Source organism: Ambystoma mexicanum, chromosome 2p, assembly GCF_040938575.1.
Source record: "Ambystoma mexicanum isolate Mex_15411 chromosome 2p, UKY_AmexF1_1, whole genome shotgun sequence".
In the NCBI taxonomy this organism is placed as follows: Eukaryota; Metazoa; Chordata; class Amphibia; order Caudata; family Ambystomatidae; genus Ambystoma; species Ambystoma mexicanum.
This window is the reverse complement of record NC_090923.1, coordinates 1077789037-1077813514: the sequence shown is the minus strand read 5'-3', so window position 1 is coordinate 1077813514 and position 24478 is coordinate 1077789037. Positions and strand designations below refer to the sequence as shown.

Genomic DNA, 24478 nt, shown 5'->3' with positions numbered 1-24478 from the left:
CAATGACACCTTTCTTGTATGTTCCCAAAGTACCTAATTCTGCCACTTTATCATCTTTGTATCAGTTTGGTATTCTAAATGATTATTATTCTGCCACTTCACTTTCTTTACATCAGTTTGGTATTAAAAATGATTAGATCAGGCCAGCAGGCGATCATGGAGTGTTTGGGGTCACACAATAGTAGTGAACTTACTGGGTATGGCACACGCGTTCGCTATTTCCGCTGCCTGCGGGTCTTCTGCTTCCTCTGCTTTGCTCTGCCCGGCAAACTGCTTCTCTCTGTTTCCCGTGGGCCACGCTGGTCAGGAAAGGAGCATTCCTCGCTCCAGGGACACTCCGGTACTCGCCTGCCTCCGGAGCCCAACTTACAATGGGGAAAGCTTTTAAACTTAACGACTGCAGCTGCACAACCTTTGCATTCACAGTCTTCAGGGGGAAAACTTTCACAAACAATGATTCCCACTGCGTAACCTCTGCATACAAGGTCTTTGAAGGTAGAGACCCTCTCAGAGCTGGCATCCGATCTGCAAATGACAGTGGCTCCGGCATCTCTGCTCTCCTTCAACTTCTGATGCAACAGCAACGTGGAGTTATTGCAATCACTCCACCTCCCATTCCTTCTCATTATGGCCTTCAGCTGAGGGGGGTCTTTTATACTTTTCAGTCTCCCTCAGGTGTGGGTTATTAGTACTATTAGACTGCAACTGGCAGTCCAGTGACTGCACCCCTCTTCTGCGTCCCATTACTTTGGCCATTGTGAGACTTGAAGTCCCCAATATTGAGATTACCCTGTTCTTTCACAGTTTCAATTTTTACAATAGGCCATTAAGATGGTACGGTCTCTGGAAAAGTTATTAAAGGAGTTTTCCCATTCCCCTTGACCTGCTTCCTCCCTCATGTGATCCTCCCACAGAACACCACCCCCAGGGTCAGGATAAGGAAGTGTTTGCCTTTTCCGGACCACATGAGAAGGGTCCAAGGCCAGGTTTTCTGGAGGAATCATCTCTGATTCACCTCAGTGAGGAGGTGTGCAGGTGTGTGTGGGTAGTCACAATTAGGAGTGGCTGCAGGGAGTACAGTGTTTTTCCCTAGACTCACTTGTCCTATCCAACTATGTTACCCTAACCCTAACCCTCTTTCCAGTTTCCCTAAAACCATCATACCTATCCACAACCTCTCCCTAATCCCTCTTCGCCCCCATTGGCTGCCTCGTGGTGATCTGTAAATCTACAAAAAGAGACCCGTTCCAACTAAGGTGGGATGGGTCAATCTCATTCGGCTTCTGTGGTTCGGGAAGCGGTGTCGATACCCATCCCTCTGAGTGTGACATTCTTTTCCCCTTGGACTTTTTTGGTGACTTGTACCAAAGGGTCTCTTTCCTTGGACTTCTCGCAACTTGTGACAAAGGCTCTTGTCTTTTTGTAACTTATGCCACAGGTTTTATTCACCTGGACTTCTTGTGCTTTATGCCAAAAGTTCTCTTCCCCTGGACTTCTCGTCTCGTTCTTTGGGTCCCAGACCCTTTGGTTCAACTCTGTAATGTCTCTTAACTAGGCCCAGTTCACTAACCTGCCAAGCCTCTTGTTCAGTCTCTCTTTGGTGCTCTTTCACCCCCTCCGTTCTCAACTGGTCTCTCTCGATGTTTGGGTCCTTGACCCCTTTTTCAGCTTGCAATCTCTTAACTAGGCCTGGTTCACTATCCTGCCAGGCCTCTCTTTCAGTCTCTCTGGGGTGCTCTTTCACCCCATCGGATCTGAACTCGTGTCTCTCTTTGGTCCCACTGGGACAAGGGATGGCTCTGCACTTCCTCCCAATCACAGCCTCTAGGGTATCCCTGTGGCTTGCCGTTCCCCCCTCTGCGTACCTTTGTACTTGGTCTGTGAGGAATCCGATCCTCTGCAACACCGGGCAACTGCTACAGCTTCACCTGGGCTCACCTGGCTGTACCACACTGGTTTCTCTCAGTGCGTCGGGTCTCGTCAGGACCACTCAGGCGACTTGCTTTTTCCAACGGATGCCGGATCCCACAACCAGGTAAGTCGTGGTGCTTCCGCCTTGCCATTCTCCACCTCTCTGTTCTAGGCGGTCAGGTCTGCCGCGGGACATCGCCTCGGCGTCTCGCTCCCTGGCAGGAAGCTGCTCTTAGGAAGGACAGACTCTGAGGGGAGTCCCCTGTCAGTTTTTATGTCCCGTCTGCTTTCTAGCTTCTAATAATTAGCATGTTATTATCAGTGCCACGTAGGGCTATGCATCGCCCTGCTCTTCCTCGTGACAGTACTTTTGAAGTTATCCATATTCACTCTTCCTCATCATAGTGTTATTTGCCTGCTAAAGACAATCACTATGTATAAGGAAATTAGTGGAAGCAAGAGGAGAAAGAGAGGATGGGAACATGTGAGTCCTACCTATGGGGCTGGATACCTCATGTCTAACAGCATGATGGTGTGTATACCTCGTTCTCCCTCAACAGTCCTCACTACTCCCAGAGAGGGGGTCCCCACCCATGGGATCCTCCCACTGAGTATCACCCCAAGGGGAACTATCAGGTAGTGGTCTCACCTCCCTTGCCACATGGGGTGCTCACCACATAGTGCATATCAATTATCACTGACAGGCCACAGAGAAAATGCCTGTAATCTGAACACTGAACATGGAGCCAATGACAGCCACTGCCATTGACCATAGAGCCAAGAGGAGTCGTGGACCACAGAGCCAATGACAATTACTAACCATTGAGCATTGAACCAACATCTGCCAACCAATCACTGACCAATAAGTAATGGTAGTCACATAGTCAATTACCAATGCAATCATCTGGTTACTGACTGAAGTCAGTGGCAGTCAACAGTCACTGGCCATGTTTAGCCCCAGGCACTTGGAATTTCTAAAACGTCAATTATGGCCTGATCTTGTGGCAGATTAAGACACCTCACTAGGTTCTGGCAGGTCACTTAATTTGAGAAAGTAGCCTTTACACCAGGAACCTACCAGATAAAGGAAATCATGACCTCTAGACACCTCCACTGGGGGAATAGATTCTCAGAAATATTTAGTGAATTTGAGGCAAACTTGGACCATGTCTCTCAAATCAGATATGAGAGGAAAAAAAGGAACCCAGATAAACGATGGCAAAAACAGCAAAGTAAAGTAATAAGCATGTTATAACACTATAAGCTCTAGACTGCCTGCTCAGTCAGAAGAATCAGGTTAATTGCAGCTCTTTCTTCATCAGGTTCAATGAGAAAATAGTGGTAACTGCTGACAGACGGTCCCACGCTGTGAACCACAACAGACTAGTTTTGTGAAGCAGTTGTGGAAATCCAGCACTGCTACCAGGTGCCTGGTGTCAGGATCACTTTTTCTGACCTGGGTTCCCAACCATGTAATCACAAGTGACTGCTACCCATAGGGGTTTCTTACCTATACAGCACTTCCGACAACCCTTGGTGTCCGCCATCTTGGTTGAGAGAGCAAACTTTCTGCAGAGGAAGAGTAGGAACGGAATTAGAAGAAACAAGACCTAGCTAAGGTTGATCTTTAACACACACTGCAGATGCATAAGAGTAAAAGGTAGCGGAAAAGGGCGGGGGACGGGCAGAAAAGGAATTTAAAAAAATTGGAGGAACAAGAGAAACATGTTAACCAAGGAAAGAAGGTAATAACAGTAAGCGGAGGACAGTGGAGAAAAGAAGGGGAATCAAGATGAAAGGAGAACTCAGATAGAAAGTAGGGGGAAAGGATAATGGTGAAGAAATCACAGGAGATATTGGCAGGAAAGGAAAGGATGGGGTGTGGAAAAGGGGGTGGCAATTTAAAAAAATTGAAGCACAAGAGAAAAGTGTTTGGCAAGGAAAGAAGGAGATAACAGCAATTAGAGCACAAGCAAGGAGGGCACAGTGGAGAAAATAAGGGGGTGAAGATGAAATGATAAATGAGGTAGAAAGTATGGCAGAAGGACAATGGGGGAGAAATAAAATGAGATAGCAGCAGGACAGGAAAGGCTAGCCAATCGTAAAAAAAAAACAATGGTGAGAAGTGACAAAGGAAGTTGAGAGGCGGCAGTCAGGAGAGTGGAGGAAGAAGAGAGAAGGTGATGGGATGGGAATAGAGGGAAAAATGAAAGCGATACCGGAGATATAGGGGAATGGGGTAAACAAGGAGGGAGCAGGGTAATGGAGGAGAGAACTAAGTGTGATAGGAAACCGGGATAGACAAGATGGAGAGCAAATAAGGAGAGAGAGAGAGGGGGGACTGTAGCAGTGGAAGCTGAGCCACCTCTTAGAAAGTACTCATTGGAAAAATTCAAGATGAGGAAGACACTCAAGAGATGAATACTGACATGGATAGGGATGAAAGATGAGGCTGGAAACTTCCAGAAGCACCCACAAATACTATTCGAGGGGATTGGGTCCTCCGACGTATTCCATATCTATGACATGTAATCACCACAGCTGTGCTGCTTCGGAAACTTTTTTCGGCGTCTGCGTCCTGCGTCGATGACGTCTATGCGCCGTCGTCGAGGACCTCCTCCGACGTCCGATGTGATAAGTAGGACACACAACGCCCGTAGCCTCAGTTCCGTTTTTTCCGCGAACGTGTTGCTTCGTGAATCTCGGTTAACGCCTCGACTCTTTGGAGTTCTGTTCTTCTCGGTTCTTCGAACCTGTTCGTTTTTGTGAAAATCCTTCGTGTGAAGATGTCTTCTACTTCGTCTTCGACCCGGCATCCGGGTTTCAAGAAGTGCGGGGAGTGTGGGTCCAAGATGTCGGTGACGGACTCGCACAACGCCTGCCTCTGGTGCCTCGGGGAGGCCCACGACACGGATGACTGTATCGACTGCCAGTCGCTCACGTCCAAAGCCTTACGCGAACGTAAGAAGAAGTTGTCAGTAGGTCGGGTGTCCAAGCCCCGGACGTCGAAGTCTTCAGGGCTTTCGACGGATGATTCGAGGGGTGACTCTCCACGTCATCGTCGGAAGTCTCGTGGGTCTCCTTCTAGGAGTCGGTCTCGCCACTCCTCAGCCTCGTCGAGGCATCCTCGGAAGAGCCGACACCGGTCGTCTTCCAGGTCCTTTTCGGAGGACTCTGCCCGGTACGTCGCTTACCCCACCAGCCGTGCGACGCCGGAGGAATGGGCTTTCATTCAGGACGAAAATGCTGGCGATTCTTCAGTCGCAGGGTACTAAGCCGTCTGCGCCCCCGAGTGGGGTCGGTCGTGAGAGGTCGAGAGACACCGCTTGTAAGAGTGGTCGGCACGAGTCACGGGAGAGGTCCCGCTCGGACAAGGAGACTCGTTCTCGATGTACCCGTTCCAGGTCCCGGTCCTCGACACGTTCGAGACGGTGTGCACCTGTGAGGTCTTCGAGGAAGACATCGACGTCTGGGGCGTCGACAGGCTTTCTCGAGGCTCCGGCTCCGAGGAAGTCGTCGAAGCCGTCGACGCTCAGGTCGTCGAAGGACACGCTCGGGGCTCCGGCTTCGAGGGCTGTGTCGACGCCGCCGATGCTGGCGGCGCTGCATCTGACGTCGACGCCGATTTCCTCGACGTCGATCCTCTCGGCGCCGATGCCTGTGCTCTCGACGCCGGCGCCGATTCGCTCGACGCCATCGACGCCTTTCGTGTCGGAGGTACCCCGTGGCACGGGGGAACCCCCTAGGAAGGCTCTGGTTAAGAGCAAGCACTCTCGGGTGCCTTCTTTTCTCCACCTGGAATATATTTCAGAGGCGGATGAGGATTCTGATGGCCTGGTTCCTAGTCAGGTTCCAGATGAGATTGTCTCGGGCCATAGTCAGTTTGACGATTTGAGGCAGTCACTGCATGATGCCAGTGGACTGGACACCTCTCCGGAGGTGGAGTTTTGTAGGCCTGAGCCTGGTTCTCATGCCGATTCCTCGTACCGGCGCCTTATGGCTAGGGTTTCTGAGTACTTAGGATGGTCTGCTCCCCCAGGGGAGTTTGTGCAGGATGATCTAACGGACATCCTTGATGTTGGTCCCCGAAACTGACCCGGTACTGCCGTTCCATATGGCTTTACAGAGAAGGGTGGCGGCGGCTTGGACTGCTCCGGAGAGTCTCCCGGCGGTGGGCAGATCCTTGTCGCGAAAATACCGTCCAGCCAGTAGCGACCCCTGCTACTTGACCAGGCACCCCACTCCGGAGAGTTTGGTGGTGCAGGCGGCCACGGCCCCGGCAAAGCAGGCGTCGTACCCTACCATCCCTCCTGATAGGGACGACAAATGTTTTGATGGCTGGGCGAAGAAAATGTTTTCTTTTGGTGGTATGGCGCTTCAGGTGGCCAACTCCATTTGTGCCTTGTCTCGTTTCACACACACTCTGTGGAACTGTGTTGCGTTAGCGGTGGAACATATTCCCGAAGGGGACGAACGGGATGGTTTCCTTGCTATGGTCCAGGATGGTAAGGATGCCATGTGTGAGTCCGTTCAGTCGGGTTTGGACTTAGCTGAATGCGTCAGTAGGTCCATGGCGGCGAGCACCGTGATACGCAGGTTTGCGTGGTTGCGGAAGTCGGGGTTTGCTTCTGATGTGCAGTCCCGGCTCCTCAACATGCCCTTTGACGGTGAACACCTTTTTGGCAGCAAGGCTGACGAGAGCCTTGAGAGGTTGCAGACCTCAAAAGCTGCAGCGAAGTCGTTGGGTGCTGCAGTTTGCCAACCTCCGCCTTTTCGTCCTAGGGGACAGCAGTGGAGGGGTGGTTCCTTCCGCTATTACTCGTCCTTCAGTAAAGCGAGAGGAGCTGGCAGTCAAAGAGGCCAACGCAGGGGTACCAGAGGTGGACGACAGGGTACCCATGGTGCCAAGGCTGCTCGGGCAGTTGCCTCTTTGCCCTCAGGTAACGCAGCAGCCGCTCCCACTCAGTCATGAGGCCATGTCCCATGGTTCGCCGGTTGGGGGAAGGCTGGGCAGCATCTTGTAGAGTGGCAAGCCATTACTTCAGATGTGTGGGTTCTGGAGATCATAACCCACGGCTACTGTCTTCCCTTTCGGCACAGACCTCGCGACAATCCACCGGGGATCCTCTCTTTGCATAGTCCGGATCCGCTCCTTGCGCAGGAAATTCAACCCTGCTAGAGAAAGGCGCCATAGAACTGGTGCCTGTAGCGGAGAGGAACAAGGGATGGTATTCCCCTTATTTTTTGATTTCGAAGAAAGACGAGGGATTGAGACCCATCATGGACTTGCGCGGTTTGAACAAACTCCTCAGGAAGGACAAGTTCAAGATGGTTACTCTCTCTCAAGTCCTCCAGGCCCTTCAGCTTTAGGACTGGTTGGTGTCACTCAACCTCAAGGATGCTTACTTCAATGTGCCGATCCATCCCAAGCACAAGAAGTACCTGAGGTTCGCGGTTGGCGACTCGCACTTTCAGTTTCGGGTCCTGCCGTTTGGATTGACCTCCGCCCCGAGGGTTTTCACCAAGCTCATGGTGGTGGTGGCAGCGCATCTCAGGCAAGGGGGGATTCACGTCTACCCCTACCTGGATGATTGGTTGATCAAGGGGTGCTCTCCCGAGCAAGTCCTGGATCATCTGTTCGTCACCTGCCACTCCCTTCACAGGCTGGGCTTCTCCCTCAATTTAAAGAAGTCCCATTTGACGCCAACACAGCGGCTCCAGTACATCGGAGCAGTGCTCGACACTTCCCTGGGGCAGTGTTTTACTCCCCAGGTGAGGGCTCTTCACATTCAGCAGATGGTGCACAAGTTTCAGCATGCCCAGACGCTCCCAGCGTTCGAGTTCTTGAGGTTGCTCGACCTCATGGCATCCTGCATTCTTCTGGTGCCAGAGGCTTGCGTGCGGATGAGATCTTTGCAGTGGGCACTCAAGACGCAATGGTCGCAGTCCTCCGGCAGGATGTCGGACCCGGTTCAAGTGCCGCCCTCGGTCGCCCGGGACCTTCTGTGGTGGGCCGTCGAAGGCAACTTGATGAAGGGGGCTCCATTTTGGCTTCCCTGGCCGGAGGTGACGATCGTGACGGATGCATCCCTCGCGGGATGGGGAGCTCATGCCAACGGGCTGACAGCGGTCGTTGGTCTCCGTCGGAGTCCAGACCCCATATCAATCTGTTGGAGCTGAGGGCCATCAGGCTAGCCCTGGAGGCTTTTCTGCCGACTGTGCGAGGAAAGAGTGTCCTGATCCTGACGGACAACACAGTGGCCATGCACTACCTCAACAAAAAGGGGGTGCAGGGTCACTTCCTCTGTGCAGGGAGGCGATGCAGCTCGAGTTCTGGGCCATCCAGCAGGAAGTTTCGATCTCGGCAGTTCATCTGGCCGGAGACGAAAACGTGACGGCAGACGCTCTGAGCAGGCAGAGCGCGATCTCTCACGAGTGGGAGTTGGCTCAGGAGATTCTCCTGGAGATCTTCGACCTTTGGGGGACCCCTCAAGTGGATCTCTTCGCCTCCAGTGTCAACCAGAAGTGCGAAAGGTTTTGCTTGCGGGAATTTCCTCCAAAAGGAGCCTTAGGAGACGCGTTCGTGGTGGAGTGGTCATTCCCGCTGCTGTACGCGTTTCCTCCAGTCCCCGTCATCCCGCAAGTGCTGCGGAGGTTACGGAGGTTCGGTTCCCGGAAGATCCTCATTGCTCCGGCGTGGGCTCGGAGGACGTGGTGCCCGGACCTTCTCGACTTGTCCATCTGCCCTCCACGTCGTCTTCCCTACCAAGACGATCTGCTCTCACGGGAGGGGGGTTAGGTTCTCCATCCAGAGGTCAGATCCCTCAACCTTCACGCTTGGCTTCTGAAAGGTTGAGGTATAAGGATTGGGACCTCCCTGAAGACGTGATGGAGGTGTTGCTTTCGTCCCGAAGGCTAGCAACAAAGTCTCTGTACCGTTGCCATAAGTTCTGTGACTGGTGCAGAGTTCAGAATGTGGATCCTTTTGCATGTGACATCCCCATGGTTCTGTCCTTTTTACTTTCTTTGGCCCACAGGGGCTTGCAAGTGGGTACCATTAAAGATTACCTGGCGGCGCTGTCCATCTTTAAGCGCTCGTCTGAAAAGTGTTCTTACTTTAAAATCCCTTTAATTTCACAGTTTCTGAAAGGGCTCACTAATGTGTTCCCTCCGTCACCTTTCCTGGTGCCCGGTTGGGATTTAAACCTTGTTCTTAAGTTTCTTATGGGTGCTCCGTTTGAGCCTTTACATTCTTGCCCTTTGAGGCTGTTAACTTTGAAAACTGTGTTTTTAGTTGCGGTTACTTGATCCTAGGAGAGCTTTAAGCTTTTATGTTTCACGCATGTCCTGGGTCAGAGTGGACGATCAACTCTTTATTGGTTACGCTGGAAAGCGTTTGGGGCAAGCTGTGACGAAACAGACTTTGTCTCGCTGGATTATTTTGGCCATCTCGGGGTGTTACCGCTTGGCGGGTAAGGACCCACCGGCTGGCTTGCGGGCCCATTCTACCAGGGGTCTGGCTGCATCTACTGCCCTGCAGAGGGGTGTTCCTATTCGCAACATCTGTGATGCAGCCACTTGGGCTTCAGTACATACATTTGTACGTCACTATTCCCTCGATTCCATCCGATGGCAGGATCTGGCCTTTGGCAAGGCGGTCCTTTGCTCTGCTATTTGATTGGCTATTCGAAATTTTGATTCTAAATTCTTTCCCTCCTCCTTGCTCTGGTACTGCTTTGGGAGTCTGTCATAGATATGGAATACGTCGGAGGACCCAATCCCCTCGAAGAACAAGTTACTTTCTTACCTGGTAACGTTCTTTCGATGGGATGGTCCGACGACGTATTCCATATCGCTCCCGCCCTGCCTTCCCCGCTGCAGAATTTCTTTTGCGATTGCAGCTTACGTTCCGCAAGGCTTTGTGTCTGACTGGCAGTTGACTAATGTCACACGTTCTGGTGGAATAAACTACAACTGAGGCTACGGGCGTCGTGCGTCCTACTTATCACATCGGATGACGTCGGACGTCGGAGGAGGTCCTCGACGACGGCGCATCGACGCAGAACGCAGACGCCGAAAAAAGTTTCCGAAGCAGCACAGCTGTGGTGATTACATGTCATAGATATGGAATACGTCGCCGGACCATCCCATCAAAAGAACGTTACCAGGTAAGAAAGTAACTTGTTCTTCTACCTACCACAGGACAGAGCCACACAATCCGGGAGCCCCTTAATTCCAAGCCTGCCACACAAGCAGTGACCCTCCCCAACATTGACACAATTCTTGATTTTTCTGCGCCCCTTCCCCACCCCTCCTGACCCAATGCATCCAATTACCTTGGGATGATCCTCTCGGTCAGTTTGTTGGTGGCGAGAGACAGTGTTACTTGCCGTTTCTGCAAATGTCTCCTCTGCTCAAAAAGACCCAGCAAGTTATGGCAATAGATCTGAGAGGACTTCCCTGCAGTGAGAAAGGTACAAAGTACAGTGTGAGGAAGGGGATGACATTGAGAGGACAGTAGCATGTAGGAGTCTGGGAGAAAAACAAGATAGTGGTGGGATCAGGGTCAGCAGTAAGAACAAGGGTGCGCAGTGAAAGTTACAATGGTAGATCGAGAGGGAGGAAGCAAAGTAACAAAGGTGAAGGGGAAAAGCAATGTTATTGTTTTCATGCTAAATTAATTCCTATGTAACTAACCAGAGGCAGCCTAACAAGTTCAAACTGCCTCACCTTGGAGCATCACAGTCACCCCTCTTGTCACACCGAAGACTCAATTTGGTCTCTAATCAGATCTGCCAAAACTATGGTTATTACCCTGTAACTTCCCAAAGCAGGTCAGAATACCATGCAAAGCCACCCATTCTGATTTAAGATGACTCACAAATGCCTTATAACACTCACCAGATACTGAAAGCAGCATGTTGTTCATACAGTACACCCATGAACTCCTGTGAGGCACAAGCTTAAAAGAAAGAGAAAGTTAAGTCAGCACCATTCTACAAATTAGCCTGTAAAAAAAGAGCCTGCAACACTAGTTTATCCAACATTAGCTAACAGAATGACTGTTCTGAGCTGAATGTGACTGCATATGTAGTCTGGACTCTCCTTAGCAAACGTCACTACACCACTGAACAGATACTGTGATTATTGAAGCCTTTTCCCTGAATTAGTCCTAACTCCAAGGCCACACCTGGGACGAATCTCCATGAGACCCTTGGCCTCTCATGTTTTGGGATGTCCCAAAGACTCTCATTCCTGTTCAAGTATCTTTGTACTGTTGGATGGGGCTCATTTGGTTGGTCGTAGACAATACCTTAGGGATGCACTAGACACCTCAATACACATTGCTGTGTGTATGCATTTGCAAGTAGAGTATGGCTGGCCAGACCCGATTGGATAAATGCCATAACTTTGGAAGGTGCACAGACAGCGATGGAGGGCTGGCATAGCCCTCCACCAGGCTCTTCCACCCTCTGATCTGGCAGGAACAGCTGGATCCTCTTAAACTAAAGTCTTGTGTGCACCTCAGTGAGCTCCTGGACGTTTTGTCTTCCTCTAGAACAGAAGTGCGTGCCATTGCCGTCTACTGGAAACTGAGTGGTGATGTAGGCTGCTGCTCTGAAGTGCCCAATCATTTGTGGGCTATCCTGTCCTGAACTTCTGCATCTGCCTTTCCTCAAAGGCTTCTCCTGCATCCTGCCCAGCTGTCCTTTGTCCCCATCAGTGCATCACTGCACTGACATGAAGGATCAGTAGTGTGGTAAGACAAAAAAGCGGGGTACCAGGTAATTGAGTGCTGGGGTAAATGAATCAACAAGCTGGTATGCTTAGAAAGTAGGAATGAGGACTGCCGCAATACTAAAGAACTGTAGGTCACCCCAACCTACTCTAAAGACACAAAACAAGTTTGAAAGACAAGTTCTAGATTCAAAAATGCAGTCTCTGTGTGAATCACAGGTATGATTTATTGTTTCTTTTTTCCAATCTTTGCCCAATCTTTGCCAACACCTGTTTCGACCATCCTTGGTCTTCCTCAAGGCAAGACTTATTATAATACCACTTAATTAATATTCAACAAAATAAACATGTATGCGAAGGAGGAAGAACAGTAAGGATAGTCACATTTTTCAACCACATCATGATATACATATAAATTGTAGTGGTGACAAACATGTAAAATGATATTATGAGAAAAGAGAAATTGAAAACAACAGAAAGTTACCAAAAACAAAAAGGGGGAGAGAAAACAAAGGAGAAAAAGAAAAAACTTGATTAGTTATAATGCATATAACGATTCTAGCGACAATCTTGGTATATTTGAAGGTAAATCCATTAAAAATACCAACCAATAGCATGCTACATGCTCATACTAGTCCATGTGAAAGAAGTTATTTGAAAGGTTCAACATGATAGAATAGAATTCCAAGTGACATAAGTGGTTAACCCAACCTATGCCCTGCGCGTCAATTCTGATCGAATAAATGATGCTTGGAATGACAATATATGGCAAGCTTTTTGATCCAAAAAACACAAGACCATTTAAAAAGTAAATCTCCAAAGCATCGTTACATGCAATCGGGTTGGTGTCAGTCCCCAATGCAGGCGGTACCCTAGGCGGATTAACCATTTAGCATATTGCCTTTTGTGTTAGAAAAGCCCCTCAAAATGTTGTGAATATTTGAAAAAAGTATATTTTCTCAATAACAAATATAAAAGCACCTCATAAGTATCCCGCTTTAGTGTGCTCCAAAAAACAACACCAATTAAGGAACAAGTTACTTACCTGTAACTGTTGTTCTCCAGCATGGGTCTGGCATGGATTCACATGCTCATGAATATTCCCCGTCGTCAGGCTGGGAATCCTCGGTAAAGAAAAAACCAGTATCAGTTTCGTTTCTGATCTGTCTTTCGTAGTAATAACCAATCACTGGTCTCTGCGTCATACTGACCACAGCCAATGACTGCCCTCTACCTAAGCACCGCCTCTGGCAGCCATCTTCAGATTTGGAAGCACGTGAAGTGGCAGTATGACCAAGTGAAGAGCCGCAGAGGGGTAGGCGGGAGGGTTCGCATGTGAATCCATGCCAGACCCATGCTGGAGAACAACAGTTACAGGTAAGTAACTTGTTCCTTCTCCAGCATGGGGTCTGGCATGGATTCACATGCTCATGAATAAAGAATACATAGCAGTACACACATGCACAACCACGGGAGGTGGCAAAGGCTCAACATTAAGCATCACATCAACTCAACATTAAGCATCTTACCTCCTCACCAGGCTCACCTCAGGCGAACAGGTTGCGCAGCACTGCTTGGCCGACCCTGGACTCCTCCCTGGAATCCCGGTCGACGCAGTAGAATTTCGTGAAGGTGTGCGTCGACCTCCACGTAGCAGCCCTGCATATGTCCAGCAGGGGCACACCAGATAGGAACGCCGTGGTAGCTGCGATCGCTCTGGTGGAATGGGCTCTCGGACGGCCAGGCAGCGGTCGGTTTGCCAACCGGTGACAGTACATGATACAGCCGGAGAGCCATCTGGAGATGGAAGCCTTCGAGAGAGCCTTCCCCTGATTGACAGGTCCAAAGTTCACAAAGAGTTGTGACGTCTTCCGAAAACCTTTCGTGCGGTCCACGTAGAACTTCAGCGCTCTAGCTACATCCAGCGAGTGCAAAGTCCTCTCAGCCGGCGACGAAGGCGACGGGAAGAACACAGGTAACACCAAGGGTTCGTTGAGATGAAAGTCCGACGGTACCTTGGGCATGAAGGAGGGGTGCGTCCTGAGCACTACCCTCGTGTCGTGGAAAGTCAAGTACGGTGCCTTGCAGGAAAGGGCCTGGATCTCTCCCACTCGTCGTGCGGAGGTGATGGCCACGAGAAAAGCTGTTTTCCACGATAGAAACTTCAACGGGGCCGAGTGCAGAGGCTCGAACGGAGGTCCCATGAGTTTGGTCAGTACCACGTTGAGCTCCCACGCCGGGGCCGGAGCCTTCACCGGCGGGAACGATCTGAACAGTCCCTTCATGAACTCTTTCACCAGACGATGAGACCACAAGGACGTCCGGCCCGTGGTTCTGGTGTATCGGGAGATCGCAGCAAGATGAATCTTGATGGACGCGTGTGCCAGACCAGCTTTGGCCAGCGTCAGCAGGTACGGCAGCACTTGGGGAGCCGTAATCCGTAGAGGGTTAATCTTCTGTGCGTGGCACCAGACAGAGAACCTCTTCCATTTGTGTCCGTAGCATTTAAGAGTCGAGGACGCCCTGGCCTTTGCAAGAACCTCTCTGCAGTCGGCCGGTATGTCGTATCCTCCAAACTCTAGCGCTGCAGGAGCCAGGCCTGCAAGTTCAGCGACTTCGGGTCGTGGTGGAGGATGGCGCCTCCTTCCCTGGAGAGTAGATCCGCGTCCGCCGGCAGCTTGATTGGCGGGGACGCCGACAAGTCCAGAAGGTCCGGGAACCATATCTGCCTCGGCCACGCAGGTGCGACGAGGATCATCCTGCACCGTGACCTCTTGAGCTGGTTGACGAGCCGGATTAGCAGAGGCAAGGGAGGGAACGCGTAGAGGAACAGGCCCTCCCAGGGGAACGAGAAAGCATCGCCCATGCTCCTCGTCTGGGGAAACCTGCTGGCGAACCTCCGGCACTTGGTGTTCGTCGCCGTCGCGAACAGGTCGATCTGGGGTGTGCCCCACCGTCGGAAGAGGCGATCCACCAGATCCTGCCGTAGTTCCCACTCGTGGCACGAGCGCAGCTCCCTGCTGAGTGAGTCGGCGATGGTGTTTTTTATCCCTGCCAGATGAAACGGCACCAGAAGAATCCCTTGGGCGACGGCCCAATGCCACAGGTCCTGCGCCTCCTTGGACAGCGCTGGGGACCTGGTTCCGCCCTGTTTCCTGATGTAAAACATGGTGGTGGTGTTGTCGGTGAAGATCCTCACCACCTTGCCCTTGAGGGACGGAAGGAAGGACCTGAGGGCCCAAAACACTGCACGGAGCTCCAGGACGTTGATATGCAGGGACTTCTCCGTCGGGAGCCAGAGTCCCCTTGCGTGCAGATTTTCGGTGTGCGCTCCCCACCCTTCTAGGGAGGCATCCGTGGTCACAGTCACCTGGTGGGCTGGGGTCTGGAAGTCCATGCCCACCGTCAGATGCGCGCGGGTGCCCCACCACCGTATCGCTCGTCGGAAACTCTCGTCGAGCTTGATCCTTTCCTCGAAGCTGCCCGTCGTCTGGATCCAGCGCGCATCCAGGAACTCTTGCAACGGGCGCATCCGGAGCCTGCACATGGGAATGAGGTAGATGCAGGAAGACATCATCCCGAGGAGGGACTTGATGGACCTCACCTTGGCCGCGTCGGCCACCAACATCCGTTGCACCTTGCCCAAGATGGTCCTGGTCCTCTCCTCCGACGGGGAGGCCAGAAGGGACACTGTGTCGAGCCTCGCTCCCAGAAACAGTGCGACTTGCGCGGGCACCAGGTGGGATTTGGCGTAGTTCACGGAGAATCCCAGGTCCGTGAGGAGTTGGACGGTCCTTGCCGTGTGGACCACGGCGAGCTCCCTCGTCTTGGCGCGGATGAGCCAGTCGTCCAGGTAGGGGTAGACGTGAATCCCCTCGCGGCGCAGCTGCGCCGCCACCGGTGCGAGGCACTTGGTGAAAACCCTGGGTGCCGACCGCAGTCCGAAGGGAAGGGCTTTGAACTGGTAATGACGCCCTTGGACCACGAATCTGAGGAATTTTCGGTGCCCCTTTAGGATGGGAATGTGGAAGTAGGCATCCTCCAAATCCAACGACGATAGGAAGTCTCCTTCCTCCAGCTGACCCAGGACGTGCTGGAGGGTGACCATCCGGAACTTCTGCGCCTTGATGAACTTGTTCAGGCGTCGCAGGTCCAGGATGGGGCGCCATCCTCCCGTCTTCTTCTTCACGAGGAAGTAACGCGAGTAGACTCCGGAGCCCCGAAGCCTCTTTGGGACGAGTTCGATGGCGCCCTTTCTGAGCATCGCCTTTACCTCCAGGAGAAGTTGAGGGACGTGAAGTTCTTTCCTGGCCACGGGGGGGACGCGCGGGCACCTTCTTTGAAACTCGAGCGCGTGGCCCCGGGCCAGGGCGTCCAGCACCCAACGGTCGGTGGAGATGGACTCCCACACGCTGACGAAGCCCGCCAGCCGGCCTCCCACCGGGGTGCTTCGGTGGGGGCCCGACCCCACGGCCGGTTCAATCCTGCTTGGACGCGGCCTTGCCGCCTTGGCCTCCTTGGCGACGACGGCGGGGGCCGCCAGACTTGCCTCGTCCTCTGTAGGCCTCTTGCGACGACGAGCGGGCCGCTTGACGGTAGGAAGCGAAACCGCCGCCGGAACCTTTGGAGGCGCCCTTGCCTCCGCCGCTCCGAAAGGGCGTCCGCCGTTGCTGCAGCACTCCAAGGGCCCGGGCCGTCTCAGTATCCGCCTTGATGGCCTGAAGGGAATCGTCCACTGTCTTCCCAAACAGGTTGTTCCCGTCGAAGGGCATGTCCAGGACCCTGTTCTGGACGTCCTGCCGAAAGTCCGTAGCCTTGAGCCATCCGCGACGTCGAAGGCAAACGCCGTTGCCCATCTGGCGGAACCCAGTGTCGGCGATGTCCGTCGCCACGGTGATGGCGTGGTCCGAGGCCACCTCACCTTCCTGCAGGATCTCAAGGGCCTCCGCCCTCTTGTCGTCCGGCAGAAAATCCAGCAGGGGAGCTATCTTGTACCAGAGTTCCCTGTCGTAGCGGGCCACGATAGCCAAGGCGTTGGCCGCTTTAATCGTCGTCGCCGCCGACGAGATGACTCTGCGTCCCATGGCATCCAATTTCTTTCCCTCGCCGTCCGGCGGGGAAGTCGACGTGGAGGCCGCACCCCCCCCCGCTTTCTTCCTGGCTGCCGCGGAGACGACGGAGTCCGGGGTAGGCTGCGCCCGGAGGCATAGGGGGGCCGAGTCCGGGACCCGGTACTTTTTCTCGTACCGGTCTCTTTTCGCTGGCGTCGTGGAAGGGTTCTTGAGGAGGGAAAGGCCCTCATCCCAAATGTCGTCCAACAGAGGCACTGCGAGGACCGTCTTCCTCTTGGTCTCGCGCCGTTGGTAAAGGAAGCCTTCCTTTTTCTTCTCCTCAGGGCAGAGTTGGAAAAGCTCGGATGCCCTGGCGATCATTGAGTGGAACGATCCAATCTCGTCGGGCGGAGAAGCCCTGGGGGGAGGCGACGACGGAAAATCCTCGTCGTATGCCTCGTCGTCCGTACCCGTCGCTGCCGTGTCAGTCCCCGTATCATCCCCTCGGGTGGACGGGGAGGAGGGCTGGACGGGGCGCGATGGTTGAAAAGGAGGCGGTGGATGGATCCTTCTTTTCTTGGTAGGGGGAACACCAGAAGGTCCCGGTTCTGGATCCCCCGACGGGAGAGGTTCCTCCGTCGGTAACGGTAGTCTCGTCCTTATCTCGGAGCATAAGGACTGTATAGCCAACAAAATGGCCGCTGAGTTGTCTTGCGGCGCTGGCAGAGGGGAATCCGACGGGCGAGCAGGGGCCCCGTCGGTATCCTCGACGATGTCGTCGTCGTCACCTGCGTCGGGGCCCATTCCGACGGGCTGGTCTTGTTCCACGCCTAGGCCGTGGCTTAAGACCTCGATCAGTTCCTCTTCTGAGGTTGAGGCCGAATCTACGACGACGCCCTGCCCCCCCTTCTTCCCCACGGAGGGTTTCACGGGGGTCCTATCGATGGGCACGAAAGAAGACTCCCTCCGAGGAGGCAGGGAGATTCTGGGCCCCGAGGCCGCCACCACTGGTGCAGCCTCCACAGGCTGGGCCAGGGCCGCCGCGACCGTTTCGATAGAGGGCTTGGTCGAATGGATCAAGGCCTTCACCACCTTAGGTGCGCTCACCGCCTTATCCTTGAGGGAGGGGGCACTGCCACGCTCCTCCTCTGCCTTAGAGCTCGACCGGGGTCTCTCCAGGAGCTTCGCCGGGTGCTCGGCCTTCCTCTTACCCGACCCAGAGCGTTGGCTCGTGGTTGATGGTGCCGGGGAGGGTGCGCCCTGCCTGGCGCCCGTAGAGCCCGACCGTTCGGCGCTCCCGGTGCCAGCGGACTCGCGGTGCTTGGCCTTATGTTGGGCCCCCGTCGCCGGGGCGCCCTCAAAGGTCTTAGAAGACCGCTCAGATTTCTTCTTCTTCTCGCCAGACGGGCTCTTACCCTCCAGCCAGCTGGCGAGACGTTGATGGCGGTCCTTCATGGTCCGTTCCGACATGTTGCCGCAAAACGCACAGTCCTTCTCCACGTGCGTCTTGTCCCCATGAAGGCAGTAAAGGCAGAAAGAGTGTTCGTCCTCCTTGAAGACGTTCTGCAGCTGGCATCCAGGGCAGGCCCTGAACAGCTTTCCGGGCGTCGAGCTTCCCTTCTCCTGGGCCATCTCCGAGACCGGGCCTGAGAAGCTTCTGGAGTCCTCCGAAGTGTAGCTCGACGAAATCTTCACCCTTGAGGGGCACAGATGAATCCGACACGGGTCCCCGTTGATCGGATGTAGGATCGGTGGAGCTTGAGGCTCTTTTGACCGAAAGAATCGAAGTTTTTGTGAAAAAGCGCGAAAAAATAGCACTAACGCTCGAGAGCAATAGCACGAGGATCCCAACACATGAACGTGCGGTAAAAATCTGAAGATGGCTGCCAGAGGCGGTGCTTAGGTAGAGGGCAGTCATTGGCTGTGGTCAGTATGACGCAGAGACCAGTGATTGGTTATTACTACGAAAGACAGATCAGAAACGAAACTGATACTGGTTTTTTCTTTACCGAGGATTCCCAGCCTGACGACGGGGAATATTCATGAGCATGTGAATCCATGCCAGACCCCATGCTGGAGAAACATGCATTATATGAGTCCATTCACCCACTCATGGGTGTATCTGATGTAGGTGGTCACATGTCCTCATCAATCAATCGGTTTGTTAAATCATTAGCAGATATGTTCTGCCATTCATAAGGATATTTCCTAAATTGGAAAAAAACAGTAAATATAACTAATGTTAATGGAAATCAATATTGTCCCACTTGGGGGGACTATATCATGACATATGTACCTTGAATAGATCAGGGGAGTCTTCCTGCTTAAATCTTTTGCAGTACTGTGTCTTCTTACAGAACTACTCCCAGGGTACATGTAGCAGAACTAAGTCACATGATCATATTCATTATATCTGCAAGGGTAAAACAACAACAAAGCCACCACGTCCTGTAAGTGTCAATCTATCTCTCTGGGGAGTTGGGTGCAAAAACTAAATTTGGATACTGGAGAGGTATGTTAGCATATTAGTATTGGTGTTTCCAAAGCAGTCTAGATCGCAGTTTCGCCTGGTCCTTATAACCATAGGTATATGAAGCAAAAACGTATCCTCAGCATTCATTTGCGCTTCGGTTGTATGCCTCTGTGGATAGGCATGAGTCTTACTCATGGGAAATTCATAAGATAGACGATTCAGTAATTAACAAACCATGTCTGATACTCATATTTCTAAAGTATCAGAGCGTGTCAAAACATGCATATATCATTAATTGTTTCCATGAATTCATTACCTTGCGTTCGTTTGGAACACGTTTTAGGCGCTGTACCGCCTCTTCAATATGATGCGTCCTCTCGCATTTCCGCGGTTCCAGTCGTGCTCGCGAGCCTACTCCTTATTCTATTTTGAAGAAAACCGGGCCATGTCACGTGATTAGGTCCAATCACCTTCTTACAATTTTAGCTTTGAATGTTGTTACTTGTTCATCTGATGGCCACAACTGGGCGACAGTTGCCACCCCTATGTTCAGATCCTATGCCCTATCTACAATAGCTACTGTTCATAATATGTTTGCCACCAAGCTCTACGCAGCTGCTTTACAGGGCCTGCTAATATTGTGCTTACACCTGTCAGCAGCACTGCTTGATCTCCAACCAGAAAAGAAAATGCCCCCTCTCCAGGATGTCAAACCTACGTTCTTCCTCCCACCGCTACAAGTAACTCTACACATGCCCACCATTAACCCTACCCCGTTCTTACCTAAACTTGTGTTAAACCAGAAAAACGACCAAGTGAGCCTAACTGGCTTTAACTACCCAACCAGCCTGACTCCCAGTCAATGGATCGAGCGGTTCACTACCAAACCTACCCCTAACCAAACATGCCGAGGTGAGCACAGAAACCAAAGACTAGGCTCTAGATTCACTTTCAACGATCTCTCAGTGAACATCTACCTTGAGAAAACATCCTCAACCTACCTTCCCAATACCCATCATACTACTACACGAAGCCTTCTGTACCCTACCACCTCTAGTTCACTACCTAAAAAACCTAAGCAAAAGCAAGATGGTCCATCCGCCGCATCCCTACAGGCTAAGTCTTCCCACCTCCCAACACAGACTCAGAACCCACTCATCAAAGGCGCATTAATAAATGCAAGATCAATTGTTGCACATGCAACAGACATAGCAGACCTAATCATTGACAATGAAATTGACTTCCTAGCAATATCAGAAACCTGGCACCATGCAGCCGCAGGGCCCTCTATACTACTTGCCATTCCTGACTCCTATACTATCATTCGAGCGGATAAAGAAACTTCAAAAGGCAGAGGGGTTGCCTTCATAGCTACAGCTAACCTGGCACTCAGACCTTCGACCACCCCCATGCTTAAATCCTGTGAACTTCTCACAGTTAAATTGGAGACTTCTCACTCTAGCACTCTAACCTTCCACCTCATATATATGCCCCCTGGCCCTATCAGGGACTTTGAGGAGGACATCACTACATTTCTTTATGACAACACCAAACCATCGTCACAAATCCTAGTATTAGGCGATTTCAACCCCAAGGACCAGGCCGCTAAATCTCTGGAGGAATCTTTAAGGGAACTTAACTTTACTCAAAGAATTAGCCAACCCACCCATGTGAAAGGACGAACCTTAGATTGGTTGGCGGACCATAACTGTGTCACCGCTATAACCTCCATTGACCCTCAGACATGGACTGAACAGTCACTTATCTCCTTTAATATAGCTGCTAACCGACCGGCCACTAAAACTACAATTATCGCACCACCCTTACTCACCAGAAACAAGTGTAACATCACAGCTGAGAAACTGACTCCTTTCCTTATCCCAATACTGAACTCCACCAGTATTGAAGACCCTGAAGAGCAACAACACCATGACCAAGGCTTTTGACACTATTGCCCCATTGAAACTTCGCAAGAGTAAGCCAAAAGCTCACCCTAACACCTGGTTCACCCCATACTTGAAAGTTCTCAGGCTCGAAAAAAGGAAATGTGAAACTACATGGAAGAACTTACCTTCCAAAGAGAACAAAGACAAAGTAACCGAAAACTCCTCTCTCTACAAAGCAGAGATCATCAGAACTAAACATGAAACTTACAACGACAGGATTCAGAATGCCAGCTCTAGCATCAAGTAATTATTTGGAATTCTAAGGGAATTAGAATCACCATAGCCCCTGACGACTCCCACCCTAAAAACAAAGATTGGTGCACAGGAATCCAAAATGCTCTAGCCAACAAAATTGCCACTCTACAAAATAAAATTGCCTCCAAACGACTTAACATCAATAGGACTGAGATATCGCAGAAATCTGAAAAAATCTTCGCCCTTAACTCTATACAAGAACTCAAATTTTCCCAAGTTAGTACACCAGAGGTCAAAAAAATCATAGCCTCTCTGAAACCCTCACATTGCGAAGGCGACATATACCCTGCACAAATTATTAAAGACGCAGCCAGAGACCTTGCCCCATTTACCACATTAATAAACGCCTCCTTCAAATCATGTCAGGTACCCACTAATCTCAAAGATGACTGGGTACTCCCTCTACCAAAAAAAGCAACTCTTGAACCTACCATCCCTACCAACTACAGACCTATAACAACGGCCCCCTTTCTACTCAAAATAATTGACAAGGCTGCCTACATCCAAATCCAGACCTACCAGTAGACTAATAACCTCCTAGGGCTTAGACAATCTGGCTTTAGGCCCCTTCACGGAACGGAAACAGCCCTAATTCACTTGAAAATACAAATACACCAAATGAAAGATAATAGACAATGCGCACTACTCCTATTAGACCTATCCGCCACCTTCGACCTGGGGGACCACAATATACTCTTTGAACATCTCACGTTGGCGGCAAACTGTTCACAAGAGGCTGCAAAGTGGATCAAGTCCTTCTTCAGCAATAGAACGATGCAAGTTTTCTCCCCTTCTGATGCTGCCAATCCTATACTTATCACATGTGGAGTGCCGCAAGGCTCTTGCGTCACTCCAACATTGTATAATGTTTTTACCAAACCTCTATTCAACATACTGGACCAGCTGGGTGTCATCTACACTAACTACGCAGATGACACCCAGATTCTGATACTACTATCTGGCAAATATGACTCCGACAAGGCCCTACTAAATAAATTGTACCTCGTCATTCAGGCCTGGATGGCAACACATAGCCTTTGCCTGAATGACAAGAAGACTGAAATTCTCATTTTAGGTGCCCCCACCAACTTTAATAAACTGAATCCAAAATACATATCTTTCAATATAGAAGGCAACATGATCAGAACGGCTAAGGAAACAAAAACCTTGATTATTGCAATGCACTATACGCAGGAGCAAACAAGTTATAAACAAACTACAAACCTTACAAAATAATGCCTTGAGAACAGCCTTGAGTATTCCAAGGAGAGACCACATCTCTGAAACAAGAAGGAACCATAAATGGCACTCAATTCAGGACAGAATCTACTTTAAACTAGTCTCCATCTCCTATAAATGTCTTAATAATGCTGCTCCCAAGTACCTGAGAGACAAAATTATCCTAAAAACTTCACTTAGACCTACTAGATAAGCTAATTCCTTTTGCATCACCACCCCACGATTTAACTTGAAAAGAGCCGGAGGCACCAGCTTCCTGGTACAAGCAGTCCCAGCCTGGAATGCGCTCCCGCTTAACTTACGTACCGTCCAATCCTTCCATAGCTTCCGGTCCAACACTAAAAAATGGCTCCTCACGAATAACACCAATGCCTCTACCGCTCGAGTACTGTAAATCAGCCACTTCCTCGCTCAACAATCCTGCACTTATGTTTTTCTCCACTATTAACTCTGTATTGTTGTAATGACTCATGCGCTACACAAATATGTATACTCTGTACTTACTGCACTGCCTGCTATTATTATTTATGTATGTATCAACGTGCCCCATTACGATGTATTCATGTATCTATCATTTCTGAAGCTGTCTTGTAATGCGCCCAGATACCGGAGGGTGTGGCGCGCTTTATAAATAATAAACTAACAAACAAACAAACCTGACTGCAACCCGTACGTCAAGCGTCCATTGACCTGATAATGTGAATGTTAAAACAAGATGCCAATCAAACGCTCACGCTACCAAAAGATAATAATTATGTTTTGTGTAATTACAAATACGTATGATTAAATGTGAATGCGTCCAGTCCCTACTGTCAGTGACATGATCATATATTTTCCTTATTTAGAACTGATCCGTAGGTAGAGGTATATTAAGGAAATAGCACTTCTTGTTCGAATGTTCCATTGAAGCACGTTATGCATTGCCCTAAAAACATTGTTTTATTTTGAGATTTTTAAATGTATGTTCATGTAACTCATCTATAATCACATGACCTATGAAATTGGTATGCTTGGTTTCGGAATTAATTCAATTCAGCGTACTTTTAGTAATGGAAACCATTCGGTCCAATGTTCACCTATCATAATTAATATTTTGCAAGGCTAGCATTGCCCTCAGAACTTACAGAACCACAAGTTATCACTGGTTATGGTCCTGATACTAATATTTTAGCCTTTATCGCTATGGGTATTTCCAGCATTGGAGGCTAACAGATACCCCCCTCACAGATCTTAAATGTTATTGCATAGTGTTGTCTATAGAAAACCATTACAGTCTGTATCTAAAAATTACTACATTCTGTTGATGACCCAGTATTTGGTCCAAAACAAGTACCAGGTATTTGACACATTCTCCATCCAGAAAGTTATCATAGGAAAACATTCAGCTCGTGTTCTTTATTTAAACCGAGCGTTGTACACCTTAGTTTACAGATCATTTGAGCTTCTAATTGACGCAACAGTAGCTGGCGGTCACCCCCTCTGGCATGTGCACATGCCTGCTGCAATCCAACAAAACGAATGTAAGGTAATGAATTCACATAAACAATTAATGATATACGCATGTTTTGAAGCATGCTGATACTTTAGAAATATAAGTATCAGACACGGTTTGTTAATTACTCAATTTGCATGAGTAAGACTCGTGCCTATCCACAGAGGCATACAACCGAAGCTCACATGAACGCATGATGATACATTTTTGCTTCATATACCAATGGTTATAAGGATCAGGTGAAACAGCGATCTAGACTGCTTGGGAAACACCAATACTAATATGGTAACATTCCTCTCCAGTATCCAAATTTAGTCTTTGCACCCAACTCCCCAGAGAGATAGATTGACACTTACAGGAGGACGTGGTGGCT

At 50.5% G+C, this 24478-nt stretch overlaps 1 protein-coding gene across 2 annotated transcripts in view; it reads right to left on the bottom strand.

Moving 5' to 3' along the window:
• Window positions 1-24478, bottom strand: part of MAP4K2 (mitogen-activated protein kinase kinase kinase kinase 2) — a 1208607-nt gene that overhangs the window by 329518 nt on the left and 854611 nt on the right. For both annotated transcript variants that reach the window (XM_069645028.1, XM_069645029.1), the window contains 3 exons: window positions 10813-10873; window positions 10248-10371; window positions 3422-3480 (listed from right to left, as the gene is read on the bottom strand). In XM_069645028.1, coding sequence (XP_069501129.1) covers window positions 3422-3480; window positions 10248-10371; window positions 10813-10873 — 244 coding nt within the window. The remainder of the gene's footprint in view (window positions 1-3421; window positions 3481-10247; window positions 10372-10812; window positions 10874-24478) is intronic.